Here is a 19,564-nt window from a genome sequence, read left to right as displayed (position 1 = left end):
ATGTCCTTGAGTGGCCCAGCCAGAGCCCAGACTTGAACTCGATTGAACATCTCTGGAGAGATCTGAAAATGGCTGTACACCGACGCTCCCCATCCAACCTGATGGAGCTTGAGAGGTCCTGCAAAGAAGAATGGGAGAAACTGCCCAAAAATAGGTGTGCCAAGCTTGTAGCATCATACTCAAAAAGACTTGAGGCTATAATTGGTGCTAAAGGTGCTTCAACAAAGTATATTTGCAAAGATTTCAAACAAACTTCTTTCACATTGTCATTATGGGGTACTGTTTGTAGAATTTTGAGGAAAATAATGAATTTAATCCATTTTGGAATAAGGCTGTAACATAACAAAATGTGGAAAAAAGTGAAGCGCTGTGAATACTTTCCGGATGCACTGTATATCCACATAATTTTCCTTCCTCATGATGCTATATATTTTGTGAAGTGCACCAGTCCCTCCTGCAGCAAAGCACCCCAACAACATGATGCTGCCACCCTCATGCTTTACAGTTGGGATGGTGTTCTTTGGCTTGCAAGCCTCACCCTTGGTTTCATCAGACCAAAGGACATTTCTCCAAAAAGTAAGATCTTTGTCCCCATGTGCACTTGCAAACTGTAGTCTGGCTTTATGGTGGTTTTGGAGTAGTGGCTTCTTCCTTGCTGAGCAGCCTTTCAGGTTATGTCGATATAGGACTTACATATGGACATACATACTTGTCCACCTGTTTCCTCCAGCATCTTCGCAAGGTACTTTGCTGTTGTTCTGGGATTGATTTGCACTTTTCGCACCAAACTACGTTCATCTCTAGGAGACAGAAAGTGTCTTCTTTCTGAGCGGTATGATGGCTGCATGGTCCCATGGTGTTTATCCTTGTGTACTATTGTTTGTACAGATGAATGTAGTACCTTCAGGCATTTGGAAATTGCTCCCAAGGATGAACCAGACTTGTGGAGGTCAACGTTTTTTTTTTTTTTTTTGAGGTCTTTGCTGATTTCTTTTGATTTTCCTATGATGTCAAGCAAAGAGGCACTGAGTTTGAAGGTAGGCCTTAAAATACATCCAAAGGTACACCTCCAATTCAGTACACCTCCAATCAGAAGCTAAATGGCTTTTCTGGAATTTTCCAAGCTGCTTAAAGGCACAGTTAACTTAGTGTATGTATGATACAGTGAGTTTTAATGACTCAAACCTAAGTGTATGAAAAATTCTGACTTCAATTGTACATGTATTGAGTTTAACTATTATATTTTATTTAAACAGTTCTGAAAATAATAGGCAAAAAAAATATCAAGAATCTTTGTGAAGATTCTCTGATATTTGTCAAGCCCACCAATGAAGTAGACGTGATGTATTAATATGTAATTACAATGGTGGGGTTTCTGAGACCACCAAATTCTAATCCATTTCAGGGGTCAAACCCAAAAGACGATGATACCATGAGCAGTATTTAAGTTTAGGATTTACATGGACAGGATCAGTTGATGCACGACCTTTGTGTCGTTTGTCAGGAGATTTTAGCTACTGACAGCATGCAACCTGCTAAACTTCGCAGGCACCTTGACACCAAGCATGCCAAGGCAGTGGGAAAACCTCCAGAGTTTTTTCAAATAAAACCTTAAGCCTATCAAGGTAAAAAAAAAAAAAAAAAAAACGTTGTCAGAGAATGTCAAATTAAATGTAAAGGCCACTGAAGCTTCATATTACGTTGCGCTGCGTATTGCCAAGGTGGGCAAAGCACATAACATCAGAGAGATATTGATTCTGCCGGCGGCCAAAGATACGTGTTCCTTGATGGTAGGAGAGGCAGCGGCTTCTAAGCTTGATTCTATTCCACTGTCTGACATGTGACGGTCGGCACATTTCTGACATGGCACAGGATGTGAAGGAGCAAGTGTTAGACAGTATCAGGCACAGCCCATTTTTTGCACACCAGATCAACGAATCCACTGATGTGGCCAGCTGTGCACAGCTGTTAACATATGTGAGGTACGTGAAAAACATGGACATTCAAGAAGAGTTTCTATTCAGTAGTCCTTTGCCCGCCCAAACACACACACACACACACACACACACTCTTTTACAGATCTTATGTACGTTGTGTCACAAGGGAGGCCCACTGTCTTTGACTTTAAAAACCCGTTTCATAGGATAAAACAATAAAATTCATTTTACTCGAACCATACCTAAATCCAGAGAACTGATAATTTTGCAGTGGTCTCTTAATTCTTTCCAGAGCTGTATTTGTCACGGGGCAATCAAAGCAGATGTACCTTTTTAAAAGACAACTAAACACTTCTAAAATGACAATAAAAACAGCATTAAAATTTTAAGAGTGACTTTTGATTGATAAAATCATCTGCTAACAGATTCTGACATGACAAGTGATTGTCATAAAAATGTTAAACATTACAAGAAGAAACATACCTGAAGAAATAAAATCATCTTCATCTCTCTGTTGTTCGTCTGCTGTGATTTCTTCTTTTATCTTCTCCTGCTTCACTTCAATCTTCACTGGTGTCTGCAGCATCTGCTCTTCTCCAGCGTTACAGACAGAAGTCAGAGACTCTGTGGAGGTTTGATCATCATCATCATCTTCATCACTCTGTTGTTCCTCTGCTGTGGTTTCTCCTCTCATTTTCATCAGGTTCCTGCAGTCCAGCAGCTTCACTGAACACATCTTCACTGGTGTCTGGTGCTGTTCTCCAGTGTTACAGACAGAAGTCAGAGACTCTGTGGAGGTTTGATCACCCTGATTACCATCAGTAGAACAGAGTAAAGTGAGCTGTGAGTCCTGTGTGTCTCTGGATCTCTGTTCAGAGAGTTTGTCCAGCAGTCGCTGTGGTGTGGACTGATCTCTGCCGCTCCACACTGAATCCTGACATTCTGTGGAGGTCCCATCAGTCACACACACTGAAGATTGACAGGAAACCTTTTCCAGCTCCTGACAAACACGACACAACCACATCTGTACCGTTCATCGTATCACATCATTTGAAAGCTTACAATCTCAACTTTAAGGATGAAATGAATGTTTAACCTGTAACCTGTCGTCTCTCTCCTTCAGTTTTATCTTCAGTGACATCACCTCTTTCTTCAGCTGAGAGATTTCTGTGATGAAATCATCAATATCCAGCATGGACAGATCAGTTCCTACTGATTTACAGCAGATCACATCCACCTGCTCTCTCATGATGAACATCTGAACACAAAAACATCATCATTATAATAAACTGACATTCATCAGACTCAAAAAGATTATTATATGACTACACACAAGATCAGATCTGTCAAAAAATCTTGGTTTGTGTGATGGTATCCACCTTTTTCCTACGTCCCATGATGCTTAGTGAGAAATATGGGCGTTACTTCCATTTTCAAGTTAAAGCTGTTGTTGCAGCGTTCGTCCATTCATTCTTTCATTGCGGTGTTGGGATTTTGAGGAGAGCGTGTATGATTTCATATCACTATATCAGTGTGTTACTGAACGTTAATAAACTGCAAAAAGTCAAAGAAAGTGTGAACAAAACCGCCGTGCTATTTCTCCCAGATGCAGTTGAGAATTAATCCAAGCACAAACACAACATTTCGAGCAAAATGATTGGTTGTTTCAGTGGAGTACCTACTGTATGTTAGTTCAGCTTCAGATGTGTGTGCTTGTCATCCTGCATGTAGATATCAGACAGACACACTGAGGAAGAGCTGTGAAGTTCTCATCCTTGGGTATGTAATTGCTTTTTCAATTTTTCCAATCGGATGGTAATTTCTTTTTAAATCCGCACGCAAGTTTAAACATTTGTTTGGTGGGTGATTGACTGGTGAAAGCTGGGGCTTCGCTGCTGTCCGGAACGCATCAGGACACCGTTTTAAACCTCAAATGCGATGTGGTTTTTGACTACATCTGTATGTGTTTTTGTGATCCAATCACAAAGTACATTGTAACCCGTTTACAACTATATTTAGCACTGACCATTTGCGATCGGATCATCTGAAATGCATCTTATTACCAGCTGTAAACAGGGTCTAAAATGACTGCAGCCAGAGCTGGGGAATGCTATAGAATGACTTCCGGCGGAAGTCCCACCCACATTCGTTTCCCAAGCAAGACCCCCAGGATAAAGGTGGATAATATGTGTGCTTTGAGATTGGTTTATTTTTTACCGACAGCAGGAATTGTGTAAAAGAAATATATTGTTCTGCACAAAACGATTGCAAAACAAAATACAATTATGTGGTGAATTAAGTTGTACATTCAAGAAAATATTTGTAAATATTTACAGCGAGGTATATAACAAACGTTTTTAAAAGTTACGCACAAATAATGAATTTGCAATGACCAGCAGCACTATACGGTCACATTTCAGCACTTCCCGTTTATGGACAGCGACTTAGGCCCTGTCCCAATACCAACACTTGCATTCTTGGCCACTTGAGTGCGTGTGCACGTGACAGGAAGTAAGTGTTCAAGACTGTCCCATGTATGAAAGCATTCAACATTATATAACGTGCTTGGGATGACTTAATATCAGCATTATAATTACAAAATATTATTTATGTGTATATTCATGTACCTCTTTGTTATCCTTTTCGCACAGTAATCACCTTACTTTGTTTGTTCTTGCCTAATACTGCTGGTGATTCTGGTAATTTATCAGCCAGTGTGGCATACAATATGCGGTCTAGATGTTTTTAAAATTAAAAATGTATCAACTACTACCACAGTTTCTTTCTCATCTTTATGTATTTAAAATATCCATTTTAATGCTTTTTATTTGTTGTATGAAACCACATACTGATAAGTTGTGTAAAGCAGTCTTTGTTCATCTTATATAAATGACAAGCCAAAGCATATATTATTTAAATGGTTTGTATTAGTAGCTATTAATGGCTCACACAGGTTTATAGAATCAAATTTTATGCAGTGTATTGAGAAACAGTGTGAAAAAGAAACTGCTTATATTTCAAATTTTACAGCAGTTATGAACGATGCACTTTTACACAAACTTTTTTTTTTTATGTGCAAAGTATTGAAAATCAAAATTAACTTTTACAATTATTTTCACACAATAAAAACATTATATAAAAAATTTGCTTATTTTCTACAGCACAATACACTTCCAGCAACCAGTAGTGCATTAATAAATGAAAAGATGGGTAAAATATTCAGTTATTTATTATTTTAAGTAGGCTATAACAGTCACTGCTACCAAAAACAATCAGTCTTCAGCTGAGTGAAAAGACAAAAACAGCTGACAGAACCAGCACCAACATCTTGAAGTCTACGAGTGTCCCAACGTGCAATCAAGTGTCACACACACTCGCAGTCTTCACATCTACTAGCACACTAGAGGCCAAACACCAGAAATACATCAGACCAAAACCACAATTGTGGGTATTGGGACAGGGCCTTCAAGCGCGTCCTCTTCATGTTAAGAGCAGTTTTGGGAAACGCATCTAAAAAATAAAGAAGGTTCGTAAAATCGCTCGTAGAAAACATCTTGACCGCTGAGATCAATCGTTATTGGGAAACGAGGCCCAGATCTGTTGTGATGGTATAAAATGTGTGCTTTGAGTTTGGTTTATTTTTACAGAGAAATAACCATGATTTTACTGTATTAAAACTGTAGTAACTAAGGTTTTACTACTACACCCATAGTTAAACCAAGGCTATAAACTGTCCAATATATTATCACCTACATTGAACTCCTTTACAATCAGCTGCTTTATTTAAAGAGTTCATATATCAGAAATGAAACATGATATTCTCAGATTTCTGCTTGTTTTTCCTGAAACTGAATATTTTCAAGCGTCTGTCACAAAACAAAGCTCCATGCTGAGATAATAAGCTTTGTTTATGGCCATAAAAACAACATGCACAGAAAAATACACATCAACACAGATCTTGATGTGCATCCCACATAAACACATAAAATGATATCAAACACATTAAACACTTACCTGAGTGTTTAAACTGGCAGCAGCTCTTGTTTATTCTCGTGTTTTATGTCGGTTTGCAGAACAACTCCCGGTGTGTTTCCGTCATCTACTGGACTGGAGTGAATCACACAAACTGATTTAACCTGAAAAACTCGCAAAGTTAATCTTGAAGTTCAGTTTTGACTAGTAATAATTCACTTTGGAGAGAAAGAATGCAGATGCATTATAATTAAAAGTGTCATTTTAGTAGTTTTAGAAACTATTTTTGTTGTATTATTGTTGTCTTATATATATAATAAAAATGTTCAGCAGTCACAAAAAGATAGATATGAAAATGTTTTGTCATTTGTAGTCAAAACCCTTTTGAATACTTACAAAACAATTCAATTAATTTAATTAATAACACTGTTGAAGTCATGTCAACACCACACTGAAAACTGAGCCTTGACTTTGGGTTTATTAAAACACTATTTCAGCACCGGATATTAATGTGCAGATATGAAGCAAATCCTTCCAAATATGACTTCAGCACAGTGTTTTTAAGTCAGAAAATGATTGATAGACATTACAATTGAATAAACATTTAATTAACCTTAACTATGCCAATATAAAATTAATATCTTACTACTAAAATGAACAGTTTAGCAGAGACATCTCTATTTCTCTTCATTTGTAGTCAATAAACAAAAACTTCTGGGTTACACTTTCTACATCATGTTCTTTTCATTTTTATGAGTTAGATATTTATCAAATCAATAACATATATATGCAATCTCACACCTAGAAGTAATTATTTATTAAGTAAATCGATAAATTAATATCTGTCAGCGAGCCAGAGATAGAAGGCACGTATCATATGATTCTTGTACGCTATCCGTTCAAATCCCATACACACTGTGATCTTTATTTCTACATCTATTTAATTACTGTACTGCAATAATGTCAGTCATTGTTGTCTAACAACCTCTCTGCAACGTTTATGAAAATGAATGAAACATGAAAAATAATGCAAAAGGAGGAACAAAAAATTAAGGCCTAAAAATAACCATTAGAGAATGTTAAGTTCTTATTTGGTTGTCCCACAAAAGCCTCTCTGCGGTATGTTTTTTAGCTTATGGTCAAATAAAACCTAAATGTAACTATAAGAAAACACTGGAGTGTGGATGCATTTGGGAGAAAAAATACTTGCATCCGATTAATCAGCCCTTGTCACGGTCCGGTCACCTTGTCGGGTTGAGATTCTACTTGATGGGACCGTGGCAGTATCGGCCTGCCTCTGTATTTTGTGTTACCCCTTTGTGTGAGCGCCCGGGTCCGGTTGTTTGGTACCGCCGTGCGCATGTCACCGCAGTGCGCTCTCCGGTGATGTCATGGTCTTGTCAACCCGTCAGGTTGGGTTTTGTCTGACGAGGACCATAACATCATCGCTCCCCCTGTCTGTCTTGTGTTTCATGTTTTGTTTGGGCGCACGAGTCTGGCAGTGGGTTATCGCTGTTCGCGATTTGCCGTTGTGCACCCTCCGGTGATGTCACGGTCATGGCACCTTGCCAGGTTGCGTTTTTGCCTTATGAGGACCGTGACATCAGCATTCCCTTGTCCGTTTCTGTCAAAGCGTGTATACCTTTTGCCCTTATGTGTTTCAAGGGTCGCTGGCATGCTGAATCAGAAGTGGAGTACCTTCTGTCCTCGTTCACCACCGCCCTTGCCAGTTCATGTAGAGGAGGATTCCTCGGTCTCAGCCTGTGTCTCGGTGGAGAAAGATTGTCTGGGCTTTACTTTGATTTGAGTTTGAAAAGGAGCTGTTTGAGTTGATTAATAAATCTAATTTAACTGTTTCCCTTCTGCTTTCAGGTCCTGTCTTCCCTGCAGCTTAAATGAATGATCCGACTACACCTAGACTGATCGGAAGAATTATCTCTTCACTCCGCCCTCTCGCAGCGAGAAGCCCAGCTGAGGTGGCACCAGGATCAGCTCTCCGCTTCGAGCTGCATGTTGGAGAGGATGGCATCGCAGCGTCTGCTGTTTTTTTCTTCGCATCCCTCTGATTTCCCTACTGAGATGATGAAGGTGGCTTATTGGGGAATCGCCATGTGGGACAATGAACGCCCTTACTGTGCCTCGTTCCTGGGTTTCAGTGCGGAGCTTTGTCGAGTGTTCGACCCAATTGCGCTGCAGTATGGTGAACCGATTACTGTACGGGGTAGGAGGAGAAGGAGCCAGACACTTGTTTCCCTTGGTGCATTACGAAAATAATAATTTTACAAATATAAGTATTTGTTTCTCATCATGTCACATTTTACCTTTTTTTAATGTAATCCATGTGTATGTTGAAATTTCATATACGTATACAGACTTACACAGGACACCTTCATGAGCCTGTCTGAATTTAAATGTTTTTCTACATAAACATGCACAGACAGACGTCTTTGACCGATTGATACATATATCGGGATGCTTTTAATAGACGTGTCAAGTTACAACTCTGAAAAGGAGAACCCACTCTCTGTCATTCAGCTGCTGCCTCGCATTCTTTTGCCCATCTGCTTTATTTTTTAGTTGTTGGTGTATGAAAACATGATGGAATGATACTGGAATGTGGATGTGTCTTCAGCGTATTTTAGAGTGGATTACACTGGCGGCCAAAAGTTTTGAATAATGTACAGATTTTGCTGTTTCGGAAGGAAATTGGTACTTTAATTCACCAAAGAAGCATTCAACTGATCAAAGTATAGTCAGGACATTACTGATGTAAAAAACAGCACCATCACTATTTGAAAAAAGTCATTTTTGATCAAATCTAGACAGCAGCCATCACTCCAACACCTTATCCTTGAGTAATCACACTAAACTGCTAATTTGGTACTAAAAAATTAACTTGCCATTATATCAAACACAGTTGAAAGCTATTTGGTCCGTTAAATGAAGCTTAACATTGTCTTTATGTTTTTGAGTTGCCACAGTATGCAATAAACTGGCATATGTTAAGGTCAATATTAGGTAAAAAATGGCAAGAAAAGAAACTCGTCAGTCAATCATTGTTTTGAGGAATGAAGGCTATACAATGCTTGAAATTGCCAAAAAAATGAAGATTTCATACAAAGGTGTACACTACAGTCTTCAAAGACAAAGGACAACTGGCTCTAACAAGGACAGAAAGAGATGTGGAAGGCCCAGATGTACAACTAAACAAGAGGGTAAGTACATCAGAGTCTCTAGTTTGAGAAATAGACACCTCACATGTCCTCCGCTGACAGCTTCATTGAATTCTACCCGCTCAACACCAGTTTCATGTACAACAGTAAAGAGAAGACAGGGGTGCAGGCCTTATGGGAAGAATTGCAAAGAAAAAGCCACTTTTGAAACAGAAAAACAAAAAGAAAAGGTTAGAGTGGGCAAAGAAACACAGACATTGGACAACAGATAATTGGAAAAGAGTGTTATGGATTTGAACCCCATTGAGTTATTGTGGGATCAGCTAGACTGCAATTTGCGTGAGAAGTGCCCGACAAGACAGCCACATCTATGACAAGTGCTACAGGAAGTGTGGGGTGAAATGTCACCTGAGTATCTGGACAAACTGACAGCTAGAATGCCAAAGATCTGAAAAGCTGTCATTGCTGCATGTGGAGGATTTTTTGATGAGAACTCTTTGAAGTAGTTAAAGAAGTTCTGAATTGTTTTTTTCAAATTGTAATAGTAATTTTTCATGACATTTATTTATTTTTGAATTAATTTTTAATAAATCCCCAATTTCGAATGCCCAATTCCCAAGTCCTCGTGGTGGCGTAGTGACTCGTCTCAATCCGGGTGGTGGAGGACGAATCTCAGTTGCCTCCGCGTCAGAGACTGTCAATCTGCGCATTTTATCACGTGGTTTGTTGAGCGCGTTACCGCAGAGACGTAGCGCATGTAGAGGCTTCACGCTATTCTCAGCGGCATCCACAAACAACTCGCCACGCGCCCCACCGAGAGCGAGAACCACACATTATAGCGACCACAAGGACGTTACCACATGTGACTCTACCCTCCTTAGCAACCGGGCCAATTTGGTTGTTTAGGAGACCTTGCTGGAGTCAGTCAGCATGCCCTGGATTCAAACTCGTGACTCCAGGGGTGGTAGTCAGCGCCAATACTCGCAGACCTACTCATGCCCCCAATTTTTTACGTTATTAATGTCCTGACTATAAATTGTGATCAGTTGAATGCCACTTTGGCAAATAAAAGTAAATTTTTTTTTCCATAAGAGCAAAATCTGTACATTATTCCAAACTTTTGGCCGCCAGTATATATGTTCGGCTCATACCAGTCATAATATGATTCAAGCTTTGCAAAGGAACTGTTGAAGGAAGGGGCAGTTAAAACACTTTGATGTGATCTCAAAAACCATGTGTAAACTGTTTTAGTCATGAACATTTTATGTCATGACTGTGTGATTTGACTGTGTGTTTATGGTGCTGACACCCTGTTTACACTGGGTGCATCCGTTGACGCGATGCAACGTCTTGAGGCTGTCTAAATCGGGCGTGTCGACACAAACTTTCTAAACCATTTCATAGACTTAAGGCAAATGGTTTGTTGGAATAAGTATACATTTTTAGGGAAGTGAAAAACAGTAAATGCCTCATTGCAATTACAGAGTCCATCTCGAATGGCAACAAAATTATTAAAAATGTCTTTGTTGGTCTAGATCAGGTTTCCCAAACGGGGGTACACGTTGCGCTGGATGTTGTTGTGTTCCGCCCACGAGGACAAACTCATTTGCAAGATGCATTTCCTTGCCATTATTTTGCGGTATATAGTCTTTTTATCTCACCAATATTAAATTCATACTGCAACCGGACATTTACTACTCTGGAAAATCTGATGTTTTTTGCCATGGGGCTTGATTCTGCAGGGGGGAAAACCACTGCAGGAAAACATTGCAAGAAACTGCCTTTTCACATGGAGCCGAGAAGTAAGTGCAGCTTCTTCCGTTTCATGATGTTTTCGAAGCTGTGCTCGAGTGTAACATCATTCGTCTGCAGCACTAGTGCAGGCGCACTTTTGTCAGTGTGGAAGAAATGCGAATAAAGTGATTAATTACATGCTTGTATAAAGTGATTAAAATAGAAGTACTCCACATATCTTTCTGCGATTATAATTACTCTGATTATTAGCATAATCACAATATAATGTGCATGGAGTAAAAATGTTATCTTAGTCCAGCCCTAGTCCGTTAAATATTTGTTACAAGTCTCAAATAAAAAAAGGAGTTAAAGTAGTAGGTAGATTCTTGAATAACATTAACATCTCTTTTTGTTTTCCACCATCCATGGGTGCCCCAGCACAATGGAAGCACTGGGGGCCTTGAGCAGGTAAAACACAACCTCCTTACGATGATTGCCCGAGATGGTAAGATTTAAGGGACCAGTAGACTAGGAGATCTGGTCGAGGTGCAGCCCATTGTGTCTGCGAGCAGTCAGAGGGGTGTGGAGACGACTTTGCCACCAGAGACGAGTCCATGAAATTGCTCTCTGCTCCAGAGTCCACCAGAATGGACCAAGTGTGAGAGGAGTGATCCAGTGTAGGGTGGCAGGAAGGAGAGTGCACACTGCAGGGGGGTCATTGACAGGTGTTACGCTCACCAGTACCCCCCTCCTCCCAGGCTACTGGTGAGCATTGGCTTGTAAAAGGCAGGATGAAGCAAAGTGCCCCAACTTGCCCCGTACAGGCACAGCCCTTTGGAGATGCGGAGCTGCCTCTCTTCAGAAGTTGAATCCTGGGCTCCCCTTGACATCAAAGTCAGAAGATCCAAATGACTACACAAGCACACTGCCAGCCAGTGATCAACTCTGATGGCCAGATCCACCAGGTCATCAAACTTGAAGGGCAGCTCATGGGTAGAAACCTCATCCTGGATTCCATCCGAGAGCCCATGTAAGAACTGGTCCCACTATGCTGCCTCGTTCCAGCCACAGGAATAGGGCCAAGGTGCAGAACTGGATCGAGTTGTCAGATTCTGAGTGGTCACCTTGGCATAGTGAAACCAGGTGTCGTGCCGCCTCCCTACCATGTACCGACCGGTCAAACACTTTGATCATTTCAGCCTCAAACTCCTCAAAGTTGGAACAGCAGGGGAATTTAGCTTGCCACACAGTGGTTCCCCACTCCTGGGCACGGCCAGTGAGCAGGGTGATCACAAAGGCTACCTTGGACTCTTCTGAAGATAATGTGGCTGGTTGTAGAGCGAAGACCAGTGAACACTGAGTCAGGAAAGTTCGACAGACAGCAGGATCCCCATCATAGCAAGGCGGAGGATTGACTCTGGGTTCAGGCACTTGTTTAGCAACTTGGGGTAAGGTGACATAAGCAGCAGCTGAGTCCCTGTCAGACTGGAGTTTCTGGAGTTGGGCTGTGAGGTCAGCATTCTGGGATGCCATCAGCTCCATGGCTCAGTTGGAGGAGGAAAGCTGGTTTTCATGACGGCCCAACAGAAAGCTCACTGATGGATCAAAAGCACTTTTGACAAAACTATCTACTGAATGAATGAACGTTACATTTATATAGCATACACAGTGAACAGGGGACTCTCCTCAACCACCACCAGTGTGCAGCATCCACCTGAATGATACAATAGCAGCCATAGTGCACCAGTACGCTCACCACACACCAGCTATTGGTGGAGAGGAGAGAGTAGAGTTATAGAGCCAATTAATGGATGGGGATTATTAGGAGGCCATGATTGAGAAGGGCCAATAGAGGGAATTTGGCCAGGACACCGGGGTTACACCCCTACTCTTTACGAGAAGAAGGATTTTAATTGACCACAGAGAGTCAGGACCTTGGTTTAACATCTCATCTGATACAGAAATGTAAACAGTTGCAGTTTAGACTTAACTTTGTCAACACTTTTTATTACCTTTTCGAAATAATCCTTCATACAAGTTGAATCATGATGGTGGTGCGCTAACGTTTTCAGTTCAACCTCAACGCGCATGTCAGGATAATTAATGAATATTCATGTATGCTCTGCCCACTGGAACACAATTTCTCAGGAACTGAATATATTGTAACATCGGCCGACATCAGTTACATATAAATTACTTATACAAGTAGCTTCAGACTAGAAGTCGCAGAACCTTCCTGTGAAACTGAGGACAAAAAAAATGACTTAAAATGTTTTCATGATGAGTGCATCTAGTCGGATGTCTGAAGATGCTGCCATCTCCTGGTTGTGGAAAGAAAATTAGATTTTAAGAAAACGTGGAGTGTTTGCCTGTGCAAAACTTGCTGCCACATGCTCTTGGGGTGCTGTGGGTTGTTATTAGCGTGTGGTAATATACCTTATTTGTGGTAGCGCCTTCTTTGAGTTTAACCCTTGTATGACCTTTGGGACATTTTTGTCTTTCATATTGTTTTTTTGATCATTTTGGCTGTGTTAATGCCAACGGCATAAATTTTGCCAAAGGTGTGTATTTTTGGAGGAATTTTGATATTTCAACCTCAGTTCTTATAATACATATATAATACACTGTGTACACAAAATAGTTACACTCAGGACCTTCAGGACAAAAATGTCCCCATTGAAACCCATTAAAACTGCAATATTTGATCCCAGTGCCATTAAAGCATAAAATCATGAATTCTATTATACTATGCTTTCATTTCATTTAAAATTTTCCACCAGATGGCGCCATTTTTCTCATGTTTAGCCTATGGAGCAAATACATGCTTTTTTCCTATTTTTTTGTGTTTGCTGTATTATAGAGCACTGCAGGCCAGCTGAATAAATGATGCAGCTAAAATTGTGTGGGTGTGTTGGTATGGATGTCAGAGTGTGTTTTGTATGTGTGTATTGAGAAATGTGTGTGTATGTGTGTGTGTGTGTGTGTAAAAAACAACAGTGGCATTATGTAAATAAACTGACATTTAAAGGGTTAAAATCCTGAAAATGAATGAATATTTGGTAGTGATGATCAGGACTGATGTTGGTTAAAAAGTCAGTAAAAGTGGAAAATAATATTAATATATAATATTTTTATGGCAGTTTTTTTATGCTGATATTTTTGTCCTCTAAAGTCCTGAGTGTTTTTTTTTTTTTTTTTTAAATCTGACACTGCACAAAAAATAATAATGCATCAAAATTTTGTTGTTAATCATTGAAATATCCCAGACTGTGATAATCCAAAAAAAAAAAAAAAAAAGCATTTAGTATATGGAAAATAATTCTTTTATTTTCTATTAATTTTTTTCATTAAAAACAACAGTGGCATTACAGGTGCATCTCAATAAATTAGAATGTCGTGGAAAAGTTCATTTATTTCAGTAATTCAACTCAAATTGTGAAACTCGTGTATTAAATAAATTCAATGCACACAGACTGAAGTAGTTTAAGTCTTTGGTTCTTTTAATTGTGATGGTTTTGGCTCACATTTAACAAAAACCCACCAATTCACTATCTCAAAAAATTAGAATACATCATAAGACCAATAAAAAAAACATTTTTAGTGAATTGTTGGCCTTCTGGAAAGTATGTTCATTTACTGTATATGTACTCAATACTTGGTAGGGGCTCCTTTTTGCTTTAATTACTGCCTACTTCGGCGTGGCATGGAGGTGATCAGTTTGTGGCACTGTTGAGGTGGTATGGAAGCCCAGGTTTCTTTGACAGTGGCCTTCAGCTCATCTGCATTTTTTGGTCTCTTGTTTCTCATTTTCCTCTTGACAATACCCCATTGATTCTCTATGGGGTTCAGGTCTGGTGAGTTTGCTGGCCAGTCAAGCATACCAACACCATGGTCATTTAACCAACTTTTGGTGCTTTTGGCAGTGTGGGCAGGTGCCAAATCCTGCTGGAAAATGAAATCAGCATCTTTAAAAAGCTGGTCAGCAGAAGGAAGCATGAAGTGCTCCAAAATTTCTTGGTAAACGCGTGCAGTGACTTTGGTTTTCAAAAAACACAATGGACCAACACCAGCAGATGACATTGCACCCCAAATCATCACAGACTGTGGAAACTTAACACTGGACTTCAAGCAACTTGGGCTATGAGCTTCTCCACCCTTCCTCCAGACTCTAGGACCTTGGTTCCAAATGAAATACAAAACTTGCTCTCATCTGAAAAGAGGACTTTGGACCACTGGGCAACAGTCCAGTTCTTCTTCTCCTTAGCCCAGGTAAGACGCCTCTGACGTTGTCTGTGGTTCAGGAGTGGCTTAACAAGAGGAATACGACAACTGTAGCCAAATTCCTTGACACATCTGTGTGTGGTGGCTCTTGATGCCTTGACCCCAGCCTCAGTCCATTCCTTGTGAAGTTCACCCAAATTCTTGAATCAATTTTGCTTGACAATCCTCATAAGGCTGCGGTTCTCTCGGTTGGTTGTGCATCTTTTTCTTCCACACTTTTTCCTTCCACTCAACTTTCTGTTAACATGCTTGGATACAGCACTCTGTGAACAGCCAGCTTCTTTGGCAATGAATGTTTGTGGCTTACCCTCCTTGTGAAGGGTGTCAATGATTGTCTTCTGGACAACTGTCAGATCAGCAGTCTTCCCCATGATTGTGTAGCCTAGTGAACCAAACTGAGAGACCATTTTGAAGGCTCAGGAAACCTTTGCAGGTGTTTTGAGTTGATTAGCTGATTGGCATGTCACCATATTCTAATTTTTTGAGATAGTGAATTGGTGGGTTTTTGTTAAATGTGAGCCAAAATCATCACAATTAAAAGAACCAAAGACTTAAACTACTTCAGTCTGTGTGCATTGAATTTATTTAATACACGAGTTTCACAGTTTGAGTTGAATTACTGAAATAAATGAACTTTTCCACGACATTCTAATTTATTGAGATGCACCTGTATATAAACAAACTGGCATTTAAAGGGTTAAAATCTTGAAAATGAATGAATATTTGGTAGTTATGATCAGGACTGATGTTGGTTAAAAAAAATTAACTTGTTGAAAGTGGAAAATAATATTAATATATAATATTATGGCAGTTTTTTGACACAGACATTTTTGTTCTCTAAGGATCTCTGAGTAACTATTTTTTGTTGACGCACAAGGGTTAAAATAGGAATGACAACGAGGCTGTGAGGGACAGACTTACCATCTCTTCAATGGCATATATCGTATAAAGCCGTAACGATCTCTTGGATCACATCTGATTTTCCACAATTCATGTTGTCTGGAGTTTTTTATCTACTAAATGTTCTTGGAAATATGTTTTTTCAATGTTTTGTCCATGGAACGATCCAGAAACACTTTAAACTGCATGACAGCCCATCGAAGAGACTGTACTTCTATCCCTCACAGCCTCATTGTCATTCCTGTCAAAAATCAAAGATGGCATTTCTGAAAATAAATTCTATTTGGTAAAAAGGGAAAAACTTACCTTAATAGGATTGTGGGGGCAGAATGATTTTTTTTTTTTTTTTTTTTGTTTTTTTGAGTTCTGCCAAAGGGAGGATGCATAACAGATACAGTATATTCCACTAGACAAAATAAAAACTGAAATTACACAAATTATCCTGTTCAGACATTTACAGTTTAGTTTATTATTATGTGCTGCATCAATGACTGAACATGCAAAACATGTGAAATAACTAAATTTACAGTACCTGGAGGCTTTTAATCAAGAGCAGTAAACAATTTTGATGCCTTAGCTGTTGGCTTCACTACTTTTTTCAGTCAACAACTAAGACAACAAAAATGTAACTGAGAAATAATATACATTTGTTTCCATAACAAGAATATGGAACTTTTGCCCACTAATAACAAAAAAGAATTCCCACAAACATTCAAACTAGTTACCTGAATTAATACAAATACCTTCCTTAAATGTCTTTTGTAGTCTCTTAAGGCTCAAGTATATTTCATTTTTCCATGTTCCGGATAGCCTCACACACGTTCGAGTGCTCAGTAGGGCTGGGCGATATGTCTTAAAAAATTATATCTCGATATTTTTCAGCCTACTGACGATATTCTATATATCTCGATAATTATGCATTTGCTCTAAAATGGCTCAATCATTTCATTCAAACAGCAACTGTAGCAAAGTAGCTTAAATATTTTAAAGACATTAAATATAAATCTAATAATTGGGGGCCTGGGTAGCGAGTAAAGACGTTGACTACCACCCCTGGAGTCGCGAGTTCGAATCCAGTGTGTGCTGAGTGACTCCAGCCAGGTCTCCTAAGCAACCAAATTAGCCCGGTTGCTAGGGAGGGTAGAGTCACATGGGGTAACCTCCTCATGGTCGCTATAATGTGGTTCTCGCTCTCGGTGGGGCGCGTGGTGAGTTGTGCGTGGATGCCGCAGAGAATAGCGTGAAGCCTCCACATGCGCTATGTCTCCGCGGTAATGCGCTCAACAAGCCACGTGATAAGATGCGCGGATTGACGGTCTCAGACGCGGAGGCAACTGAGATTCGTCCTCCGCCACCCAGATTGAGGCGAGTCACTACGCCACCACGAGGACCTACAGCCCATTGGGAATTGGGCATTCCAAATTGGGGAGAAAAGGGGAGACATTTTTTAATATATATATATATATATATATATATATATATATATATATATATATATATATATATATATAATTAGTGTTTCATTAAATAAACACAATGGAGAATGAAATTCAACCATTTTCATTGATATGAACTTTATATTTCATCCACAATGATAAATAGTAGCTTAATAAAAAGCATTATTTACCTTCAAATGTTTTCACTAATACGTTTTTGTGAATGAACAAGGTGTGCAAAGCTACTTCACTGACTTATTTTTGAAACCCCAGTTGAACATTGCATAATACGAAATTATTAATGTGGGACACATCAGGTTGATTATTATAATATAAATCTGAATTATCATTATTATTCTGATTATTAGATTTACGTTTTACAAAAGTAATATATTTCTGTCCTGTTTACTTCACCTTCACCTGGGGCTTTTATTTTGACACCGAAAGTGCTGTCATATTTACTTCAACTTCACAAGGAGCTTTTATTTCGACACAGAAAAGGGGTCGTGTCTAGAAGGGATCCCTCTTTCGTCAATCTTGCGACATTCTGCAATTCTACAGATTATACACAACATTTGAAGTCACACAGCAACAGAGAGCGCTAGTAAAAGATTATTTTTAAACTGTCTGTTTTGATACAAATCATTCATGATGATCAATTCAATCTCTAAAATAAATATTTCACATAATACATTTGATAACTTCATCTCTATGTGTGCTACTGTTGGTCATGAGATATTATAAGTTAGTGGAGAAGTACATCAATCAGCGCCAGTAGTAGGAGTCTAGTGGAAACTAATTCGTCCCGTGCATAAGATGCGTAGGGTTCTAATCCGCCCAAATGCAACATTATATTTTAATTAACAAAGATTGCATCCGCACCTCATTGGATGTATTTCTTGAGCGGGGATACATTTGTTTGCATTTTTCTATGCAATTCGACAAGAAAGGAGCACGAGCTGCGGAACTCGCAGCAACTAGGTGTGCTCACGCCCATTCTCAATTCCTCAAGTACATCCCTGCAGCACATATGTTGCTATCATCTAATACTTATAATTAACGCTTATGTTGTTTAAAATTAAAAGCAGTTCATGAGCATGCCGTTGTTATTTTGCTGAACTCATCTTTAAATATATATAATGTTTGGAACTGCGCGAATGCTTGAACCTGCATTACTTTGATTTCACAATGCACGTGAACTGATCGGAGAGCGCTGCCATGCACACAGATCAGCACATCACTGGTACAGTGCATCCAGAAAGTATTCACAGTGCTTCACTTTTTCCACATTTTGTTATGTTACAGCCTTATTCCAAAATGGATTAAATTCATTATTTTCCTCAAAATTCTACAAACAATACCCCATAATGACAACATGAAAAAATTTGTTTGAAATCTCTGCAAATTTATTAAAAATAAAAAAACGAAAAAAATCACATGTACATAAGTATTCATAGTCTTTGCTCACAGCCTTTGCTATTTTTGGGCAGTTTCTCCCATTCTTCTTTGCAGGACCTCTCAAGCTCCATCAGGTTGGATGGGGAGCGTCGGTGCACAGCCATTTTCAGATCTCTCCAGAGATGTTCAGTCGGGTTCAAGTCTGGGCTCTGGCTGGGCCACTCAAGGACATTCACAGAGTTGTCCCGAAGCCACTCCTTTGTTATCTTGGCTGTGTACTTAGTTCGTTGTCCTGTTGGAAGATGATCCTTCGCCCCAGTCTGAGGTCCAGAGTGCTCTGGAGCAGGTTTTTATCAAGGATGTCTCTGTACATTGCTGCATTCATCTTTTCCTCGATCCTGACTAGTCTCCCAGTTCCTGCCACTGAAAAACATCCCCACAGCATGATGCTGCCACCACCATGCTTCACTGTAGGGATGGTATTGGCCAGGTGATGAGCGGTGCCTGGTTTCCTCCAGACATGACGCTTGCCATTCAGGCCAAAGAGTTCAATCTTTGTTTCTCATGGTCTGAGAGTCCTTCAGGTGCCTTTTGGCAAACTCCAGGCGGGCTGTCATGTGCCTTTTACTGAGGAGTGGCTTCCGTCTGGCCACTCTACCATATAGACCTGATTGGTGGAGTGCTGCAGAGATGGTTGTTCTTCTGGAAGGTTCTCCTCTCTCCACAGAGAAAT

The 19,564-nt window shown here is 39.7% G+C and overlaps 1 protein-coding gene across 1 annotated transcript in view; it reads right to left on the bottom strand.

Moving 5' to 3' along the window:
* Nucleotides 1-19,564, bottom strand: part of LOC127420192 (zinc finger protein 850-like) — a 296,445-nt gene that overhangs the window by 31,152 nt on the left and 245,729 nt on the right. Inside the window, exon 5 of the mRNA XM_051662245.1 lies at nucleotides 2,421-2,937. Within this exon, the coding sequence (XP_051518205.1) occupies nucleotides 2,421-2,937 (517 nt within the window). The remainder of the gene's footprint in view (nucleotides 1-2,420; nucleotides 2,938-19,564) is intronic.

The sequence above is a fragment of the Myxocyprinus asiaticus genome, chromosome 29 (genome assembly GCF_019703515.2).
Source record: "Myxocyprinus asiaticus isolate MX2 ecotype Aquarium Trade chromosome 29, UBuf_Myxa_2, whole genome shotgun sequence".
Classification (NCBI taxonomy): Eukaryota; Metazoa; Chordata; class Actinopteri; order Cypriniformes; family Catostomidae; genus Myxocyprinus; species Myxocyprinus asiaticus.
This window is presented reverse-complemented; position numbering and strand designations above follow the sequence as displayed.